This window comes from Rissa tridactyla, chromosome 19 (assembly GCF_028500815.1).
Source record: "Rissa tridactyla isolate bRisTri1 chromosome 19, bRisTri1.patW.cur.20221130, whole genome shotgun sequence".
Lineage (NCBI taxonomy): Eukaryota > Metazoa > Chordata > Aves > Charadriiformes > Laridae > Rissa > Rissa tridactyla.
The window spans coordinates 5,453,079-5,472,462 of NC_071484.1; the positions used below are offsets into that span (position 1 = coordinate 5,453,079).

General features: G+C 61.2%; 4 protein-coding genes across 4 annotated transcripts; 2 read left to right on the forward strand and 2 right to left on the reverse strand.

Annotated features, from left to right (window-relative positions):
- Positions 1-160: 160 nt before the first annotated feature.
- On the reverse strand, positions 161-4,582 carry RUNDC1 (RUN domain containing 1). Its single transcript, XM_054224335.1, has 5 exons — positions 4,222-4,582; positions 3,294-3,452; positions 2,848-3,046; positions 2,479-2,586; positions 161-1,748 (listed from the first exon to the last, which is right to left on the reverse strand). The coding sequence occupies exons 1-5, from the start codon at positions 4,555-4,557 to the stop codon at positions 883-885; spliced, it is 1,668 nt and encodes a 555-aa protein (XP_054080310.1). The 5' UTR covers positions 4,558-4,582; the 3' UTR covers positions 161-882.
- Positions 4,583-4,676: 94 nt separating this feature from the next.
- Positions 4,677-6,838, forward strand: PTGES3L (prostaglandin E synthase 3 like). Its single transcript, XM_054224372.1, has 7 exons — positions 4,677-4,885; positions 5,173-5,286; positions 5,406-5,472; positions 5,789-5,887; positions 6,275-6,364; positions 6,491-6,544; positions 6,689-6,838. Exons 1-7 carry the CDS (start codon positions 4,878-4,880, stop codon positions 6,698-6,700), a joined length of 444 nt encoding a protein of 147 aa, XP_054080347.1. The 5' UTR covers positions 4,677-4,877; the 3' UTR covers positions 6,701-6,838.
- A 187-nt stretch (positions 6,839-7,025) lies between these two features.
- On the forward strand, positions 7,026-12,364 carry AARSD1 (alanyl-tRNA synthetase domain containing 1). The gene is made up of 12 exons (XM_054224333.1): positions 7,026-7,179; positions 7,274-7,396; positions 7,487-7,646; positions 8,147-8,204; positions 8,562-8,718; positions 8,812-8,928; positions 9,555-9,685; positions 9,829-9,895; positions 10,080-10,171; positions 10,623-10,677; positions 11,727-11,821; positions 11,990-12,364. Exons 1-12 carry the CDS (start codon positions 7,141-7,143, stop codon positions 12,123-12,125), a joined length of 1,230 nt encoding a protein of 409 aa, XP_054080308.1. The 5' UTR covers positions 7,026-7,140; the 3' UTR covers positions 12,126-12,364.
- Positions 12,365-14,850: 2,486 nt separating this feature from the next.
- On the reverse strand, positions 14,851-19,367 carry G6PC1 (glucose-6-phosphatase catalytic subunit 1). Its single transcript, XM_054224349.1, has 5 exons — positions 18,937-19,367; positions 17,765-17,874; positions 16,888-16,996; positions 16,547-16,662; positions 14,851-16,020 (listed from the first exon to the last, which is right to left on the reverse strand). Exons 1-5 carry the CDS (start codon positions 19,164-19,166, stop codon positions 15,509-15,511), a joined length of 1,077 nt encoding a protein of 358 aa, XP_054080324.1. The 5' UTR covers positions 19,167-19,367; the 3' UTR covers positions 14,851-15,508.
- Between the last annotated feature and the right edge of the window lie 17 nt (positions 19,368-19,384).

Here is a 19,384-nt window from a genome sequence, read left to right on the forward strand (position 1 = left end):
CCCCGGGCACAGGCCGCAGCAGGGCGCCCGCTGCTCCCCAGCACGGAGCCAGGCCGCGTCCCAGCGGGAGCGGCAGCCAGTTTAAACGGCGACTATAAACACCACAAGCCGCAGCGGGCAGGTTAGTGAAGAACACAAATAACACGTCACGGGGCCGGGCTCTGCCCACGCACTTGCCAAAGCCATTTAATGCATCCCCTCTACAACACCGGGCCGCCGCGGCGCTGATCATTGCACAAAAGCCTCGAAAAAGGAGCTCCGGGATTGCTGGGCAAAGCCACCGCCGCCAGTCCCTTACCCAGCTGCCTGCAGAACGTGGCCGGGGCTGTGGATAGCCGAGGGGCCGGAGCAGCGCAGCCCCCGGCCCGCGCTCAGCAGATCTGCCCCCGTTTTCTCACACATTCACGCTGCGGAGGGCAAGTCACTCGCGACCCGGCCCCCCCGAGGCAGCCAGCACCTGCCAGCTCGTCCGCGAGGCGTCGCGTCGGCGCGTCATTTAGACCACGAACTCTGAGAAGGAACCGCACAGATGCGGCACGGGAGCTGAGCCGAGTTCAATGGGGCTGGCGGCCAGGCCTCACCGCGCTCGGGACGGCCAGCCCCACACACTGAATGCTCACTGGCATCCGCTCACCAGCGGGGCAGTTTGGCTCTTCAGAGCGACACACAAAGGGCAGGGCGAGGTGCTGCACAGCGCGCAACCTCCAGCAGCTTTACACAGGGAGTCTTGTAAAAACACAGATTTCCAGCATCAAGACACCATAAGATTTCCCTAAAAGCAAATATCAATTAGGAGCCAAACTTGGTCTTAAAAAAGCCAGGCTTCTTGAGCCCAGCAGCTGCCTAATTTGTGGAAAATGGATGATCTACAACAAAAATACATCAAAAAGCGTCTTTGATGTTTTTCAGCTGCCGGACAGCCAAGTCAACCGGAAGGTTGAATTTCAAGTTGCTCAGGCGACTGAGAACGTTGAGGGCGCTCTCAAAGCCTGTGTTTGCCATGTAGCTCCACGGCTGGTAGTGGGACTGTACCAGAGCTCCAGATTTGCAGATCAGATTTACCCAGGAGACCAGGCGCTGCTCGTTTAGTGCCATACACACCAGGGCTTTCAGTTCAGAGTCCGCACTGCGCTTGAAGGGGTCGTGCTCCGTGAGCACAGTGTGAATGGCTGTCAGCAGGCTCTGTTTGGGGGTAATGGCCACTCCTCCCGTCACAGGCAGGGCAAAGGACTGGGAGAGCTTGCGAGCTGGGGATTCCACGAAGGCTTGCCCATTCTTAGTGTTGTAATACTTCACAAAGAGCTCCCAGGGGTGCATGGTCTGCGGCGACGAGGTGAACGCAGGAATCAAGCACGCGATGGGTGCCAGTACCAGGCTCATTCCTTGGGAAGAGGCGTAGAGCCCGTGAGCCATCAGGTCTCGCAAAGCGATGGTCAACTCCTTCCGCACAGCTAGAGTCAGCTCATCTCTGCCTCCTAAGGGAATGTCCTGCAGATCGGAGGAACTGATAACGTGGTCTTCCTGCTGGTGTTTCATCGCCAGCTGCCTCACCCGCTCTACCGACAACTCCAGTTTCTTAATTAAGGGGGAATAGTCCTTGTTGGCTTGGTCCTTCTGCCAGAGCGTGCGAGGAATCTGACCAGTAGCACAACCAAACTGACTGACAGCAAATATTTGTAGCACAGCAAGCATGCGACGCATGAGGTGCAGGCCCGTTTCTCGCATCCTCCTGGCATCCTCTGGGTTCACTGATCGGGTTAGAAAAGAGAAAAAAATACTCTTCTTAAGGAATCAACGGCTCTGCTCTTTCATGCACACAAAAGGAGCACAAATGTCTGCTCCTCCTCCGCCACAGATTCTCCTTGGGAGCTTCTGTCACTAGGACTGACGCTACTTTTTCTAGTTTCAAAGCACTGAAGCCAACCAGGAAAGCAAACATTTGCATGGCCTGTTCTTGACAACAGCTTTCCTAGTGGGCACATACACAGTGAGGAAAGATCATTCTTTAGACATGACGATATCACACAGGTAATTAGCAAATACCAAAACCTTTGCTGAAGGAGATCACTGCCTGCTTTCAAGAAGCGTCTTGTATCAGCAGGCTAACATACACTGCTTACTCCTGATGCCATTATTAAATTCAATTTGCAAGAGCAGACCCACTGGGTAAGACCCAAAGTCCTTCTGGGCCTTTTCCACTAAGTATCAGAAGTCCCTTCTACTCCTGACCTCAGCTGAGGACCAATCCCACCCTCTGTGCCACACATTCAGGTTCTGTGACTGCTCTAACGACCCACGGAGGAAGGGTAAAGGAACTGGACACAGGCCTTCTGTCAGCGGGAGTAGGAAAGAACAGAAACCACCTGCCAGGGAAAAAGCAAAGTGCCCTAGCACGTCTAGATGCCGGTTCATGCTGGCTGAGCCCAAACGAGTGATGGCAGGAGAAATGCCGGCAGCTCCGAGCCAAGCTGTGCCCACCTCGATTTCCAGAAGGCCGTGTATTTGGTTTGTAGGAGCCACCGCCATCTTTTCTGCCTGCACACTCACAGTGTCCATCTTCCGCCTTACCAGAGCTTCCAACTTCATCTAGAACAAGAATTTCACAGTATTATTTCATACTCGTGAATTTAAGCTGCATATCCCAAGTATTAAGGTCAATATTCCTTAGACCTCCCTGCACCTTTTTGCAAGTCTCTCATTCTCATCACCATCGGTTCAGAGATCTGTACTTCCCCAAGACCCAGAAACCCTTCCTGCATCCTCTGACATCTGTGACCTCCCGCCTCATAACTCTGTCAGGGAATTACAAAGCAATTCAACCTGCTCATCTGAAAACTCAGCACTGACCCTGAATGAAGTTGATGAACATTTCGAGGTCTCTTATCTGTGTCTTCAGTTGTTCCACCAGCTGCTCCTTCACCCTGGCTGGGTTAACGATCTGTGCTATGGCAGCGTCCACACGCTGTCGCAATTCCTCCGGAGAGAGCGTTGCAACATCTTCGCTCAAGTCCATGTCCAGCTTCTTTATCAACTCATTTATGATCATCTGCAAAACATGAGTCAGTAGCACGGTAACACTGCGGGGCACTGCGAGCTTCAAAACACTCCTTTCCCCATCCATCATCTTGGAAGGAGCGACCTTGACCCAGATGACACAGGACAGGTCTACGCATGAAGATGAACTACTGATACGCTATTACAGCCAGTGAGAAATAAGGACTGACCGACTCCTACAGTCTATAAACTCAGAAATGCTACGAGGAAATGAGGCAGAAGGGGGTTGTGAGCCTCACCCGCTGTCTTTCCATAACCACCGACCGTGGCAGGGAGTCGTAACTGCCCTCCTGGTACGCAAATGTCTCCAGGTCATCCAGCTGCGTCTTGAGCTGCAGGATCAGCTCTCTCTGCTTCTCCTTCTGCACCTCGATCTGCTCCTGCTTCTCTTGCTCGCTCTGAGAAAGAGAAACCCGCTAATGGGATGGGGGATTCATTGTGAAGTCAAGCCCCAGAGAATCCCAGCCTGGCCGGGGCTGGAAGGGCCCTCTGGAGATCATCCCCTCCGACCCCCGGCCAGAGCAGGGTCACCCAGAGCAGGTGGCACAGGAACGCGGCCAGGCGGGGTTGGAATGTCTCCAGAGACGGAGACTCCCCCACCTCTCTGGGCAGCCTGTGCCAGGGCTCTGCCACCCTCACAGCAAAGAAGTTCCTCCTCGTCTTGAGATGGAACTTCCCAGGGGCAAGTTTGTGCCCGTTACCCCTTGTCCTGTCCCCGGGCACCACTGAGAAGAGCCTGGCCCCATCCTCCTGACACCCCCCCTTGAAGTATTTATCAGCGTTGATAAGATCCCCCTCAGTCGCCTTTTTTCCAGGCTGAAGAGACCCAAATCCCTCAGCCTTTCTCCATCAGAGAGGTGTTGCAGTCCCTGGGAGGGGGGTCGTGGTACTGATGCGGCCCTGTGCGACCTGCTCGAAGCGGGGACTGGACGGGACGGTCTCCGAGGGTCCCCTGCACCCCTCTGCCCTGCCGTGAGGGGCGTCTCCTTCAGCCCGTGAGCACCACCCGGGACCCCGGGCCAGCCCCAGCGCCTCGCTGACGCTGGCGGGGCCACTCCAGCCCCTCCCCACTCCCCCGCCCGCCGCAGCCGCCCGGGACACCCGGTCCGTGTCCGGCACCGGGGGAGGTTTGGGGCTGTGGGGTGGGTGTGGTGCGCGCGCACTCACCGGGGCGCGCGGCGCGGGGCACGCGCGGAAGGCGAACTCCTCCAGCTCGCGCAGGAGGCGGCGCTGCTCGGCCGGCGCGGCGCGCGCCACCTGCCGCAGCCGGAACTGCACCTGCGCGAAGTGCGAGGCCAGCGCCAACAGCGCCCCCTGCAGGCGCCGCCGCTCCGCACGCAGCCGCGGCACCGACCCGTCCCCCGCCGCCGCCGCCGCCTCCTCCTCGTCTTCCTCCTCCTCCTCCGCCGTCGCCGCCGACACGGCGCCCACCGGCGCCCAGCGTTCCCCCGGGCCTAGCGGGCCGCCCTCCGCCTCCATGGTCGTCGCTACCGGCGCCGCCATACCGCCGCCATCTTGCCGCCGCGGCGCGGGGCGGGGCCTGAAGGGGGCGGGGCGGGGCCGGGGCGGGGCCGGCGCGCCCCCTGGCGGCCCGGCGGGACGGCTGCGGCGGGGCCGGGGGGCGCGGGGTGCCGGGGGGCGCGGGACGCGTGGCCCGGGGCGGCACGCGATCACTGAGAGCCCGGAGGGACGGAGCTGGGACGGCGACCGGGCCGCGGGGGTGGCCGCGCCCAGCCCGACCCGGGCCCGCCGACCCCCGCACCCGGCCCCGCCGGCAGCCGCGCCCCCGGCCCGAAATAGCGCGGGGCGGGGCCGGCACCGCCATGGCGAGGTGAGGACGGGACGGGACGGGACGGGACGGGCACCCCCGCGCGGCGCCGGGCCCTGGGCAGCGCCCGGTCGGGGCTCGGGCACCCGCCCAGGGTCCGGAGCCTGAGCCACCGCCGGCCAGGAGCCCCCCGCCCCGGGCAGCGGGCCAGTGGCGCCGGGAACGGCAGGGGAGGGCGAGGGCAGGGCGGCCCAGCCCCGGCGGCCAGGCCGGGTACAGGCGGGGGGCTCCTTCCTCGCCCCGGTGCCGGCCCTGCAGGGCACCCACCCGCTGCTCCGCTGCTTCCCCAGGCAACCGGCAAAGACGTTGTGGTACGACCGGCCGCGGTACGTCTACCTGGAGTTCTGCGTCGAGGACAGCAGGGATGTTAAGGTCGTCATTGAGGACCAGCGGCTGGTGTTCAGGTGAACACCGGGACAGGGCCCTGGTGGGGGGTGGCTCGGAGGACAGGGAGGACTCTGTCAGAGCCAGGCACGCGGGGCCTCAGCCCTCCCTAAGCCAGGCTGTTACGGTGTTTTGGCAGTTGCAAAAATGCAGACGGCGTGGAGTTCTACAACGAGATCAACCTGTATGCACGGGTCAACTCCAAGGTGAGGCTTCCCCCCAGCAAACGTTCTCCGACAGCCCGCGTCAGGCTCTGAGTTAAACCCAGCCTGTGCCAGTTGAGCAGCGCCGCTTCGCGTTGAATCCTGCCCCTTTCCCAAGAGCCCGAATGGGGTGAGCACTAGCCCTGGGCCTGGGCCTGGCACTCTCAGTGCTGCCTAGGGCCAGGAACAGCTCGTCTCCGTGGATCTGTGTGTCCCGCAGCCTGCGCGTGCCTCAGCTTTAATCCCGTGCGTGTCTGCAGTGGGTTACAGAGGTGGGTCCGGCAGCCACGGAGCTGAGGCACCCCCAATCTCTTGACAGGACTCACGGGAGAAGCGCTCCGACCGCTCCATCACGTGCTTTATGAGGAAGTGGAAGGAGAAAGTGGCCTGGCCGCGCATCACCAAGGAGAACATCAAGGTGAGTGTGTGGCGTGGGGCAGCCAGGACCAGCCTCAGCACGTGTGCTGTCTCTGCACCGCATCTCGCAGCTCCCGGGGAACAACCTGTCCCGGGACAGGCACCGAGGGCCCCAAGTGGGCACCCCAATACAGCGCTCCCAAAGAGCCTGACCTCACGGTCACCCCCCATCCACAGACCTCTGCCGTCCCCGAAGGACGGGGCACCCCTTTCCCTTGACACAGGCTGGGTCGGGACCAGCACCCGCAGGTGGGGGGACGCACTCCCCTTCCCCAGCCTGCCCAGTCCCTGCGCCTGCCCATGGAGCAATCCCTGGGATGTGAGGAGGGGGCTGCCCAGTCCCCTCCGTGCCGCCCCCTCCCTCAGGGGATGCCCTCTCCGCCCACAGCCGGCCTGGCTCTCCGTCGACTTTGACAACTGGCGAGACTGGGAAGGCGATGAGGAGGTGGAGAGGGCCATGGTGGAGCAGTACGCAGAGGTGAGCCGGGGGCCGGTGAGCCGGGGGCCGGTGAGCTGCAGCCCTCGGGGTCCTGGGGCGTGTGTGGGGTGGGTGCTCGGCATGGGGGGAGCTGGGCGTTCCCACAGCCATTTGTTTCCCGTCCAGCTCCTGGAGAAGGTGACAGACAAAGGCCCTCCCCCGGCCATGGACGACTTGGATGTAAGTATGGACACCGGCTGCTGCCCCCGCCGAGCCCAGCCTCTGGCTCCAGATGCTCTCCTGGGGCAGCCCGGCCCGGGGCCAGCCGGGGCCGCGCTCCCCGGGGCCGCCCTTTCCCTGGCACCTCGCTCCTCTCTCCCGCAGGACGACCTATGAAGCCGGGGACGCCGCGGGAGGCCGCCCGGTGCGCCGGCAGCGCGCACCGCCGAGGCGGGGCTCCCGGAGGCAGCGGAGCACCCCCCCCCGCCCCCCCCGCCGGTTCTCCGCCGAGAGCGGCGGGAGCCATCCGGCCTCCCCGTGCCCGTTACCCGCGCGGGGCATGGGGCAATAAACGTGAGCTGCCACCGCTGTCTCCTGTCTGTCGGGGAGCCGGCCCGGCCCCGCCATCGGCACGGCCACCGGCAGTGCGCGCACCGCGCGTCACCCTGCGGGCCCCGCCCACCTACGGCGCGGCCGTCGCCGCCAGCCCCGTGTCCCTCCGCGGCCGCCGTCGCCGCCAGCCCCGTGTCCCTCCGCGGCCGCCGTCGCCGCCAGCCCCGTGTCCCTCCGCGGCCGCCGTCGCCGCCAGCCCCGTGCTTCCCGCCGCCGGCGCGGCCATGGCGTTCCGGTGCCAGCGGGACAGCTGGGCCCGGCAGGTAGCGGCGGGCCGGGCGCGGCGGGGCGGGACGGGACGGAGGCGGTGGCGGCGGCGCGGGCAGGCCGGCCCTCACGCCGCCGCCTCCGTTACAGTTCGCCACCAGGGTGGTGTCGTGCCAGGCGGCGGAGCTGCGGCCCGAGGGCGGCGGGGCACCGGTGCGCGGGTTCCAGGTGGTGCTGGAGGACACCATCCTCTTCCCCGAGGGCGGCGGGCAGGTACGGGCCGGGCGGGTGGGGTGAGGGGGCCGGGGCGGGTAGTGTCGGCGGCGCTGACACCCCCCGACACCCCCCGCCCCGTGCCCGCAGCCGGACGACCGCGGCCTCATCGGCGAGGTGCCGGTGCTGCGCGTGACGCGGCGGGGCCCCGAGGCCCTGCACTTCGTGCCCGCCCCGCTGGAACCGGGCGCCGCCGTGGTGCTGTCGCTGGACTGGGACCGCCGCTTCGACCACATGCAGCAGCACTCGGGTGCGTGACCGGACTCCGGGGCCGGTGCCCCCGGGGAGGGGGTTGGCCTGTACCGGGGGAGGTGTTGGCCAGTGCCTGGAGAAGGGGTTGGCCGGTGCGGGGGGAGGGATTGGCCGGTGCCCCCGGGGAGGGGCCAGCTCCACGGGCCAGTCCAGGTCCAGTCCTGGGGCGCCGGCCCCGGCAGGCGCCTCCCCTGCGGGTCTCCTCGGTTCGTGAACAAACACCCCCCTGCCCCGCGAACAGCCCAGGGAGGAAAACTTGAACTTGCTTCGAAGTCTGGCATGTGCCGTGGTGCCCTCAGGGTCCCGGGGCCATGGCCAACTCCTCTGTCTGCTCCGAAGCAGCAGCACGAGCCCCGCAGCACCCAGTATGAGTCCCGCAGCACCCAGCACATGCTGGGCATTTGCAGATGTCCTGAAAGCACAAAAAACACAGTCTGAGCGAAAATCTCTTTCTATATCCAGTGGCGCTCAAAGCCGTTGCTTGCATGTCTCTTCCAGGACAGCACCTCATCACTGCCATCGCAGAACAGATGTTTGGATTCAAGACAACTTCATGGTGAGCAGGGAAAAGGCTCCTTTTGACCCCAGCCTTACCTTGTTTGGCATGTGCCAGTGTGCTGGGCCACGAGGAGCTGAATAAATGAAAAGCAGTTTGCCCTTGGACATTTCACTCTCGCTCAGAGGGGCTGGGAGAGTGACTGAACTGGAGAGAAGCTGTGCAAAGTATTTGCTCTGTCTTCTCCTCCTCCAAGTGTCTGGTATGGATCTGGTGCTCCGTAAATACCAGGGAGAGGAGGAAAGTGTGTTTTGTTTCAGTCGCCACGTTCCCAGCAGTGGGATGGCACTTAGTGCCGCACAGAGGGACCTTCCAGCCGGTCTTAGCTACAGCAGCAGATGTTCTCCGTCGGTGCAGGGAGCTGGGCCGCCAGCGAAGTCTCATTGAGCTGGACACCCCCTCCATGACAGCAGAGCAAGTAGAGGCCCTGGAGAGGAGCGTGAATGAGAAAATCCGGGAGAGGGTACCAGTGACAGTGCGGGAACTGGCTGCAGATGACCCTGAAATTGAAACAGTGAGCGGTGGGGAGAGAAATGATGATATCGGTGGGACCAAAATAACGGCGGCGTGGATGTCACCCTGTTTGCCATTGTCCTCCTTTGACTAGGTGAGAAGCCGTGGCTTGCCGGACGACCACGCGGGGCCAGTGCGAGTTGTTGACATCGAAGGCGTAGACTCCAACATGTGCTGTGGGACTCACGTCTCCAACCTGAGCGACTTGCAGGTGGGGCGCTGCAGCGGGAGCCTCGCGCCATACGTTCAGACCTGGCACAGCAGATCCAGGGTCTGCTGGAAATTGTCCCGATGGTAAAGGGGGTGGCGGAACCCCACGCTGGGCGAGCCCCCCCAGGGCCGTACACGGGCTGACGTCTGTGTCCAGGCAGGCTCTTTCCCGCGTTGTCACAGAACTCAGCCCTTGTCTGCAGCAGTGACATTTTCTGAGCTGCCTCTGCGGAGGGCGCGTGGTATGGGGCCGGTTTGGCGGTGCATTGCTGGGTGGCAGCCGTTTGTTCCTTCTGCTTAAAGCTCTGATGTTTTTGAGCGGAGATAAAATTCTTGAGCTGCCTTTAGGTGTTTCCGTCTTTTCAGTCATTTGGTGGCGTCCGTATCCCAGCAGAGACATCCAGATGCGCTGCAGAGCAGCCCGTGACTAGCAAATTGTATTAATTCCACGGTATCACCATCTTTTCTTTTTTGTATGGTGACCTTGTGGCTGATTTTAAGCAGTTTATTTTCGCTGGCAGAGAGCCAACATTCACAAGAAGGCATGGCCTAGTAGGAACCGACCCACCTGTGGGAGCATAAGCAAAGTACTGTTCTTTTCTGACCAGGGTGATTTTCTTTTTTAAGGTTATTAAACTCCTTGGCACAGAAAAAGGGAAAAAGAACAAAACCAACTTGGTTTTCCTGGCAGGAAACAGAGTGCTGAAGTCAATCGAGCAAAGTCACAGCACTGAGAAGGCTCTCACCTCGCTGCTCAAGTAATAACCTTTCCGCTTTCGTTGTTTCATCTTTACTTACTATTCCTTCTAACAAACACCACGTAAGCCTCAGGGTACACCTACGCGGTGCTTTTCTGATGTTACCTTCAAAGTGGCGATCCAGATGCTGCTTGTTCTTTCAGAAACGGCCCAGGTGAGCACGTAGAGGCGGTGAAGAGGCTGCAGAGTTCTGTGAAACTGCTCCAGAAGGTACGAGGGGGGCTGAGAAAAGCGGATTGCGGCTGCTTCCTCTAGACCTGCGCTTTAGTCCTGATAACTGGGAATTGAATCGTAGACATCAGTTTTTATGGAAACTGCTCCCGTTCTGGGAGCGCAACTCAGTGTTCACGCTGACTTCTCCGTCTGCAGTACGGTTTATTTGCTTTCCTTTCAGAATAACTTGAACCTGCTTAGAGACATTGCTGTTTTGATAGCCCGGGACTTCAAGAGCAAACCTGTCCGAAGTCAGCTCTTTGTGCTACACAGGTATGGGGGAGTTCGGGGAAAAGGGTAAAATGGAATCTTACACCTTTTGTGGCAGTTGCATCACTCCGACACCTAGTCAGGCTTGTTTCTCGAGGAGGAATATAAACACGGTGAATAGAATATTAAACTGCCCCAGCCTGCTGGAGGGTTGTGGAGTTAAAGGGATGCGTTCGTAGTTCAGTCGCTGAATTCTTCTGCTTTGATAGCTGAGAAATAACTGTGTCTACCTGATTTTTCTCCCTGCCCTTGATATTTTCAAATAAAACTGAGGAGCTCTATTTTTTAAAGATAAACACTTAAATAATTCCTAATATGTCCACAGGAATGCACAACGAGGATTTAGATATAGACGAAAAACCTCAGGCCTTTGGTTTCCGATTGATATTTTGGACTCTAGAGGGGACTTTTGCTTTTTTCTGAAGCGTTTTTTTTTTTTCACCCATCCATACAGGAAAGAGGGTGACTCTGAATTTATGAACATCATCGCTAATGAGATTGGGACAGAGGTGAGTCGCTGATGTAGACTTACCTTTCACCACTGGCCTTTTCACTCAAGCTGCAGCACAGGCTGGGCCAGGCTCTTCTTTGTACCAGAGTCACGAGCTGCAGGTCCGTGTCCTTTCGAAAGTACCGTGTCCAGCTCTGGGCTCCTCGGTTCCAGAAGGACAGGGAACCGCTGGAGAGGGGACAGCAAAGGGACACTGAGATGCTGAGGGGACTGGAACACCTCTCTGATGGAGAAAGGCTGAGGGATTTGGGTCTCTTCAGCCTGGAAAAAAGGCGACTGAGGGGGGATCTTATCAACGCTTATAAATACTCCAAGGGGGGGGTGTCAGGAGGATGGGGCCAGGCTCTTCTCAGTGGTGCCCGGGGACAGGACAAGGGGTAACGGGCACAAACTTGCCCCTGGGAAGTTCCATCTCAACAGGAGGAGGAACTTCTTTGCTGTGAGGGTGGCAGAGCCCTGGCACAGGCTGCCCAGAGAGGTGGGGGAGTCTCCGTCTCTGGAGACATTCCAACCCCGCCTGGCCGCGTTCCTGTGCCACCTGCTCTGGGTGACCCTGCTCTGGCCGGGGGTTGGAGGGGATGATCTCCAGAGGGCTCTTCCAGCCCCGGCCAGGCTGGGATTCTGTGGTAAGCTACATGAGGTCATTGTCCCCAGCAGCCTCAGCCTGCGGGGGAATCCTCCACAGTCAAGAAGTACAACAGTGAAAATTCAGAGCCTGTCCCCTAAAGAGCCTTACAGAACCTCATCGGCTGTTTTAGACTAGACCAGACTATTTTGGTTGGAAGGGACCTACGGCAGTCACCCGGTCCAACTGCCAACCGTATCCTTTTACCTTAGGATACCCCAGTACCCGTTCTGTCCCCCACAACATGCGATGAAGCATAACAGGTTCCAAATCCCTCTCCCTTTTGCTTTCTTCACATTGAGTCTCTGTCTCAGCAGCGCACACAGACTCCTGAATTGTTTGCGTGTGGCCAGTGTCTCTGTCCTCTTCCCGGAGGAGGAGGGCACTGGTTATTCTGGAGCATGATCTGTCTCTGTCCGCAGGACACCCTGCTGTTCCTGACTGTGGGAGATGAGAAAGAAGCAGGACTCTTTCTTCTAGCGGGACCTGTTGAAGCAGTTGAGAATTTAGGTCCCAGGTAAGATGTTCTACGGTTTCTTTAAAATTAGTAAGAATTCTAGGATTGCAGACTAAGCAGCTGAGGGGTGTCATTAGGGCATGGATCCTCGTTTGCTCTCTGGAGCAGGTTAGGCCAGGCCACTCTTCCCCGCAAGCGAGTGGCCTCCAGCCCGTGCTGGTCTTGCAGGGTGGCAGAGCTGCTGGGAGGCAAAGGAGCTGGCAAGCGAGGCCGCTTTCAGGGCAAGGCAGCCAAGATGAGCCGGCGAGGAGACGTGCAGGCTCTGCTCCAGGAGTTCATCAGCCATCGAAGCCCTGAAGCGTAAGAAACGATTCTCGAAGTAGGGCTGTCTTCCCTGCTTCGTATGAGCTCCACCAGCTTCTCTTCTGGAGAATAAAGACATAAACCCAGCCGCGGGTGTGCACAGGCTCCGTGGGAGCTGGTTTAGTGCTCATGGAAAACTGGGGGAGAGGATCTGCCATCCACGCTCTGCTGTAAGGGTTCTTTCATTTCTCTGGACGAATGGTCCACACTCTTACGTGATTAAATGTAGACGTTATTTAACCGTTTTGTAGGCTTTCTAAAACCAAGAGAAGGGCCCTCCCGTTTGCAATTTACATTGTGGGTCTTTGATGAGGAATAATTGCTTTGTGAGCGCGTTTATTTATAATGAGCTGGATGCATTTGAAAAATCAGAAGGTTTGAGTATGATATTTGCCAACCAGCGCAGAGAAAATGAATCACGCTTTTGCCGCTGTAATTTGCCATTGCAGTCTCAGCTGCAGAAACTAAAGGGCGCTGTGGAGCCACAGTGGGGAAAAAGCATGACAGGTAGTTTGGGAACTTTTTTTTTTTTTCCCCACCTTCTTGCTAGAAATGGTAGGACAAATTTGGTCTAGCTGTTGGTAATGAACAGAAACAGAAGAAGGGCCTACAGGAAGGATGGGGAGGGACTCTTTATCAGGGAGTGTAGTGACAGGACACGGGGTAACGGCCTCAAACTGAAGGAGGGTGGATTTAGATCGGATATCAGGAAGAAATTCTTTACTGTGAGGGTGGGGAGGCGCTGGAACAGGTTGCCCAGGGAAGTTGTGGCTGCCCCATCCCTGGAGGTGTCCAAGGCCAGGCTGGATGAGGCTTGGAGCAGCCTGGGCTGGTGGGAGGTGTCCCTGCCCAGGGCAGGGGGTTGGGACTAGATGATCTTTAAGGTCCCTTCCAACCCGAACCATTCTGTGATTCTCTGAAAAGAAAGCTCTCTCCCAAGGAGATTTACCTGTCATGAACACGGGCTGGCAGCAGCCCCCGCACACAGGGTTTCCGCAGATGGCTGATGCGGCGCCATTCGGCCCCGAGCCCGTTGGGCTGTTGGTGAGTGGCAGCAGCAGGAGCAGGCACAGGGTCCCAGCTGCCGGGGAACAGCAGCCCTGGTTCCCACCACGCATGGTGCGCTCCCAGTGAGGGGCCTCCTGCGGCCACCTCCATGGAGTCTGGCTGCCCTGTCCCCATCCATCCTGGTTGGGACAAGCGCTGGGCCAAGCCTGCCCGCTCCCCAGCTGGAGGAAACTATCTTAGGGCTACCGAGATGCTGAGGGGACTGGAACACCTCTCTGATGGAGAAAGGCTGAGGGATTTGGGTCTCTTCAGCCTGGAAAAAAGGCGACTGAGGGGGGATCTTATCAACGCTGATAAATACTCCAAGGGGGGGTGTCAGGAGGATGGGGCCAGGCTCTTCTCAGTGGTGCCCGGGGACAGGACAAGGGGTAACGGGCACAAACTTGCCCCTGGGAAGTTCCATCTCAACAGGAGGAGGAACTTCTTTGCTGTGAGGGTGGCAGAGCCCTGGCACAGGCTGCCCAGAGAGGTGGGGGAGTCTCCGTCTCTGGAGACATTCCAACCCCGCCTGGCCGCGTTCCTGTGCCACCTGCTCTGGGTGACCCTGCTCTGGCCGGGGGTTGGAGGGGATGATCTCCAGAGGGCCCTTCCAGCCCCGGCCAGGCTGGGATTCTGTGAAACTTGGGGGGGTGTGTGCTGACCCAGGTGAGTTTTCTACAGGGAATTAGGGCCAGAGCTGAGCTCCGTACCGAGTGAGATTTACAGCAAACTTTGTCATGGAAGGCATTTTAGCGGGGCTGGGTTTTAGCGCAGGGTTCTGCTGGGGAGCAGTTCGGTCAGGGGGAAGGTGCTCTCTTGCTCTCGGCGTAGCGGTGGCGGGAGGGCTCCCGTCAGAGAGCTGGGAACGGCTGCAAAGCCTCTACGCTTGGCAAAGGCCCATCCAAGCCGCAGCAAGACAAGGGACGTGAGCACGGCGCTGCTGGACGCCGTCTCCCAAAGGCAGTGGAAGATGTGGGCAGGGGAGGTGGCATCTCTCAGGTGGCCACGGCGGAGAGCGCGGCTGACTCCTACAGCTGGGTGTGGGGTAAATGCTACAGGAGCTGGTGTTTGGGGAGATGCTGCACATGCAGACGAAGGGTCTGGCAGGAAGAAAGTACCTGTGTCTTCGAATCTATTTTAAACCGTCTCAGACTGACAGAGGATGTTGACTAACTGAGTTAATTGGCATCTGCACAGCCTGAACGGCTTCGACAGCGGCAGGGCGAGCCCGCGGCCAGCTTCCTGCTACCGAGCGGAGGCAGGAGCCAGGACGCGGCAGCCAGGGAGCTGAGCCGGTGGCAGCCACGCAGCTGGACCCCACATTGATGCAGTCAGCGCAGCCCCCGCAACCTGGGGGCTCAGCACAGCCCCAGCCGGCCAGTCCCAAAGCCGCGCTTGCTTCCATAAGCAGCGAGGGGACACGAGTGTGTCCCTGATCCTGGCACAAGGTGCACCCATAAACCCATGATAAACGGTGCAAAAAGCGGCTTGTTGCCCGCCGCTGTGTTGACTGCGCCCAAGGGTGAGGACCGGGGATCCTGGCACTGCCTTTCCCTATGGATTGGCCGTGCCTTGCAGGTGATGGTGGGGCAGCGCCCTGGGACAGCGGCCCCCCCCCACCCCTGACACCACCAGCAGCCCCCGCGCTTGGGAGCCGATCCCCCATCCTGCCCCACCAGCCAGTGAGACGTCGAACTCGCTGGCTAAACACAGCCTCGGCTTTAATTAAATACCTCGTTTGCAGAGACGCCCATATGTATATGTGTATATAGATGCGCGTCACACACGTATACACACATATGCATTGGCGTACCCCGCGGTACTGCACACCGCAGTGAATACTGAACACCCCGGGGCCGGGGGGGCTCCCGCAAAAGCCGGTGCCTTGTCTCCAAGTCACAGTGTCCGCCCGTTCCTGTAACAGCCGCCTCGCCGGCAGACCCCGAGCACCCGCGGGTGAGCCCCCTGCTCCCGGTGCTGCCGTGCCCGGCCCTGCAGCGTGGAGGTGGCACGTCCCCATGAGCTGCAGGGGAGCACAGGGTCTTTCCCCCCGCTGCCGCCGCATCCCGGGCTGGTGACCCTCCACCCGTGGGCACGGGAAGGGCAGCAGGAGAGCCCTGTGCTGCCCATCAGCTGGCCACAGACCGCCCGAGCCTACGGGCACGACTGGCATCGTGGGTCCGTGCCGCGGGAGCCACCCAGCACCGCCGCCAGCCCGGCCCTCGCGGTCCGCTCCCGAGTGGAGTCAGTCTGTGCGGGTTTAGCGGGGAGCAAACAGTGGGTGGGGGCACCCATGGTCCGACGGCTGCCCCCGAGCCCGGGCACAGCGTTACCAGGCTAGGCAGCCTTCTTGTTCTGCGTGGCCAGGAGCTGGGAGACGCAGTAGGGGATGAGGCCGACGGTGGCCAGCGGCACGGCCGCGCTCTTGCAGAAGGAGAGGATGTAGAAGAGCAGCTGCATGTGGGAGGGCGGCTTGAAGGCGTCGAAAAGGTGCAGGATGAGGAGGGAGGCAGCAACGCAGCCCAGGCGGAAGGGCAGCTGCCGGCCCTGCTTGCCCCGGCAGCTCTCCAGGTACATGTGGGAGTTGAGGGCCAGCCCCAGCCCGAAGAGGATGCCCAGGTTACGGAGGAGGCTGGCGAAGGGGGTGGTGTCGATGTGGACCCACTCAGGGTGGGCGCACCAGTTCCGCGCCCTCTCCAGTGTCCACAGCAGGTCCACGCCGAGTACCCGCAGCAGCAGGTAGAAGCCCATGGCGAAGCTGAAGAGGAAGAAGGTGATGCCCAGGTACTGGCGGAGGCTGGCGTGGTAGATGCTGTGGACGTGCTGGAAGGTTTTGGCCACAGCCATCCCTGCGGATAACAAAGCGGGAGAGGAGGCGGCGCTGATCAGCGAGCGATCGCCTGCCTCGGGGCAGAGGAGCCGAGCGGAGCCCACAGCCCTGGGTGCTCCGGTGGGGAACATGAGCCGGGGGCTACCCAGCTGCTCCCGCATGGTGCTGCCCGCCCCGACGGCCACCGCTGTGCCCCGCTGCTCACGATTCTGCTCCCTTGCCCAGTGACGACCCTCTCACGCCCCAAGCCTGCCCTGCCTGTGCATTCGGACACCTTTGCTGTCCCTCAGAGCCCAGCAGCGGCTGGCAGTGCCCTGCCCACCCGACTGGGACTCGTGCCTCAAATGGGATGGGGACAAAGGCACGTCCTGGTGGGCATCCTGCCCGTGTCGATGAGGCAGTAACTGCAGAGCCACGGACGCAGCTTTGCGTCATGACCCTGCACACGTCCGTCAGGCTGTGCACCCGTCCTGGCTGGCACCATGGGTGCTGCCGTCCAGCACGGCGGTGCCGCGGGGAAGGGGGCGGGGGTCCGAGGCACTCACCTGAGATGACCCCCGCGATGACCTGATGGGGGAAGTGGGCGGCAATGAAGACTCGGGACAGGCAGACGCAGACCTGAACTGCCCAGAACCCCGTCCAAAGCACCGTCCACAGCACCCTGCGAGGGGCAGGTGGCCACGTCAGTGCCAGGGCCGGCTCCTGCTGTCCGGGGCACCGCCGTCGCGTACCCCGAGCAGTGCCTGGCCGCCCACCGAGCCCGTCCTCTTGCACACGCCATGGCCCCGCCATCTGATCACAGCCTTGTGCCTCACCGGGCTCAGCTGCGCCCGTCGCCGCTGGGGCAGCCTCTGCCCAGCACGGGAGGGTTTGGCACACAGCTTACCAGTATTTAAGTGTCCTCAACCGCTTCTTCCCCATGGCAGCAGAGAGGAGGGCCGTCACCATGGTGTAGTACACGCCTGCTGCACCCATGGCATGGCCAGAGGGGCTCCCTGGGGGAGAAGAGAGCCCCAGGTCAGACCCCCCCCTGCTTCGGAGCAGGTGTCATGGTTTCGGCTGGGATGGAATTAATGTTCTTACAGGCAGCTGGTATAGTGCTATGTTCTGGATTTGGTATGGGAAACGGCACCCAGCACCTGTACCCCGGCACCAAGATTGGGAGAGGGCACTGGCCATCCCCGACAGCTCACGCTGAGTGTGCCGGGGATGCCAGCAGCCCTTCCCTGGCTCCCATGGAAAGCCGTGGGCAAAGTACAGACAGAGCTGCTCCGGAACCGAGCAAGCCCCTTGCCCATGGAATGGCTGCCTGCATTTGGGGCTGGGGGCTGAGCACGGCCCTGGCCCGGGGCCAAGGCTGGGCTGAGCACCCGCAGGGGTTTGTGCTGAGCTGCCACGTCTGCGCCGAGGGTCAAGGTCTGCGCAGGGGCTGCCCTGCCTCCGCTTGCCGCAGGCACGGCTGTCGTCCCTGCAGCACGGCGGGGGCCAGCGACGGCTCGGCCGTAACAGCCCCCTCTCGAGAGCTAGCAGGGGCCTGTGCTGCCGGCGGGCTGCTGGCCACGGCCATGGTCATGCCAGCACCCCCTGCCCTGCAGGAACCGAGAGCCGGAGTGAGAGCTGCGTGTGCAGCTGGGGACGGGGGACTCTACTGGGGCTGGGGGACCCTACTGGGGATGGGGGACCCTACCGGGGATGGGGGACCCTACCAGGGACGGGGGACTCTACTGGGGCTGGGGGACCCTACTGGGGCTGGGGGACCCTACCGGGGCCGGTCTCGCAGGTGAGCGGGAACTGCTGGATCTCCGGAGCAGAGGTGTTGCTGTAATAGTCCGTCTCATGGACCCACCAGTACGGTCTCTCCCCAAAGAGGATCCTGAAAAGAAAGAAGAACGGAGGCTGTCAGGGTCCTGGGCACCAGAGCAGGCAGACATGGCTGCGGTTTCAGCTCTAGCCTGGAGCTGGAAGAGGCGAAGGAGTCATGTGTGGTCCAGGGCATCCCGACAGACACAACATCCCACTGGTCACTCGGTCCCAACAGCCGGCACTGCCTGTCCATGTCCCCAGACAATGCTCTGAGAAAGAGGAGCAGCGTACGCTCCCTCGAAGCATTTTCCAGGCCTGGAGTAACTGTCTCATGGTGGCATCAGAAGCAGAGGCCACCCGTCCCTGTCACACGTGCAGGCAGTGAGGGCATCCCGGGGGATGTGAGCGGTGGGGCACACACATCCCCGGCCGTGCTTCGGGATCCTGCCGCCGGGACGTGGGGCGCAGCCCCTGCCGTGGGCACACGCAGCCCCGGAGCCTGGGGACGCTGAAAAGCAGCTGCGGGGATGGCTCCGTGCTGGCACACCGCTGCCCCACGGGGATGGCACCCACCGCTACCGGCTGGCACCCAACCCTGCCGGGTGTCGGGGTGGATCGGCCCCACGGTACAATTAATGCTGCCGACGGGGCCGTCCTGCGCCTGGAGCGGTGGCGGGTCCCTCGCGCGCTCCCCGCCATGGCTCCCTTCGCGGCAGCGATGCCAGCGTTACCAGCCGTGGAAAGGAAGGGGGTATCGGTCTCCTGGTTTACCCACGGGAAACGCTCCCCTAAAACATCGGGGGAGCACCAAACCCTAGTCCCGCGCATCAGAGCCGTGCCAGGCTCCCCCCGCCACCGCGGTGAGAGACTCTGAGCAGCTCCCGCGCAGAACCGCAGCCCCGGCCGACGGCGAAGGGTCTGTTTGCAGGAGGGTCTGTCTCTGCCCGGCTTCTGGGGAGGGGGGAGACGCTGCTGCAGGCTTGGGAAGGAGCGGCCATTCCCGCTGCCAAGCCGGGGGCTGAACTCTGGGCTTTGTTTTACACCAGCGTGAAGGCTGAGCCTGCACATCTGGCCCGCGTTAGTCCAGCTGTGCCAACAGGCCCGCGGGGAGCCGTGGCACGGGGCCACTCACCACTTAAAGACGAGGTTGAGCCAGTCGCCGATCACGGCCACCCAGACGAGCCTGATGCCCACCGACTCGCTGAAGTGGAACCAGATGGGGAAGAGGACGAAGAAGGCGTTCCTGAGGTCGGCGGCGAAGGAGATGAAGAGGAACCAGTCCTGGGAGCCCTGGAAGTGCTGCTGCAGCCAGTGCGTCGCCTGGATGCCCATGTCGTGCAGGAGGTTCATGCTGGCCTCCATCCTCCCCTCCAGCTGCTGCCCCTCGGCGCGGCTCCGGCTCTCCCGCGCTCCACTGTGCCGCCAGGGTTTTATACTCTGCGGGCTCTTGTTTGCCGCGGGCAGGTCACTTGTCCCAGCACCGATCTTTGGACCCAAAACCACTTTTGCCAAAGGTGCATCACCGGGGGGGGGTTGTTACAAACATGTTTGGAACACCTTACATAAAAGGGAAAAACAGG

Excerpts from the sequence above, each read along its gene's own strand:
- PTGES3L (XM_054224372.1), top strand. Across the intron at positions 5,473-5,788 it reads ATGCACGGGTCAACTCCAAG|GACTCACGGGAGAAGCGCTC; the intron begins GTGAGGCTTCCC and ends ATCTCTTGACAG. Across the intron at positions 5,888-6,274 it reads TCACCAAGGAGAACATCAAG|CCGGCCTGGCTCTCCGTCGA; the intron begins GTGAGTGTGTGG and ends CTCCGCCCACAG.
- G6PC1 (XM_054224349.1), bottom strand. The coding sequence starts at position 19,166 with ATGGAGGCCAGCATGAACCTCCTGCACGACATGGGCATCCAGGCGACG. Across the intron at positions 16,663-16,887 it reads TTGAGGACACTTAAATACTG|GGTGCTGTGGACGGTGCTTT; the intron begins GTAAGCTGTGTG and ends TGCCCCTCGCAG. Across the intron at positions 16,021-16,546 it reads CATCGCGGGGGTCATCTCAG|GGATGGCTGTGGCCAAAACC; the intron begins GTGAGTGCCTCG and ends TGTTATCCGCAG.
- RUNDC1 (XM_054224335.1), bottom strand. The coding sequence starts at position 4,557 with ATGGCGGCGCCGGTAGCGACGACCATGGAGGCGGAGGGCGGCCCGCTA. Across the intron at positions 3,047-3,293 it reads TGGTTATGGAAAGACAGCGG|ATGATCATAAATGAGTTGAT; the intron begins GTGAGGCTCACA and ends CATGTTTTGCAG. Across the intron at positions 1,749-2,478 it reads ACGGCCTTCTGGAAATCGAG|TGAACCCAGAGGATGCCAGG; the intron begins GTGGGCACAGCT and ends TAACCCGATCAG.
- AARSD1 (XM_054224333.1), top strand. The coding sequence starts at position 7,141 with ATGGCGTTCCGGTGCCAGCGGGACAGCTGGGCCCGGCAG. Across the intron at positions 8,719-8,811 it reads ATGACCCTGAAATTGAAACA|GTGAGAAGCCGTGGCTTGCC; the intron begins GTGAGCGGTGGG and ends TCCTTTGACTAG. Across the intron at positions 8,929-9,554 it reads CCAACCTGAGCGACTTGCAG|GTTATTAAACTCCTTGGCAC; the intron begins GTGGGGCGCTGC and ends TTCTTTTTTAAG.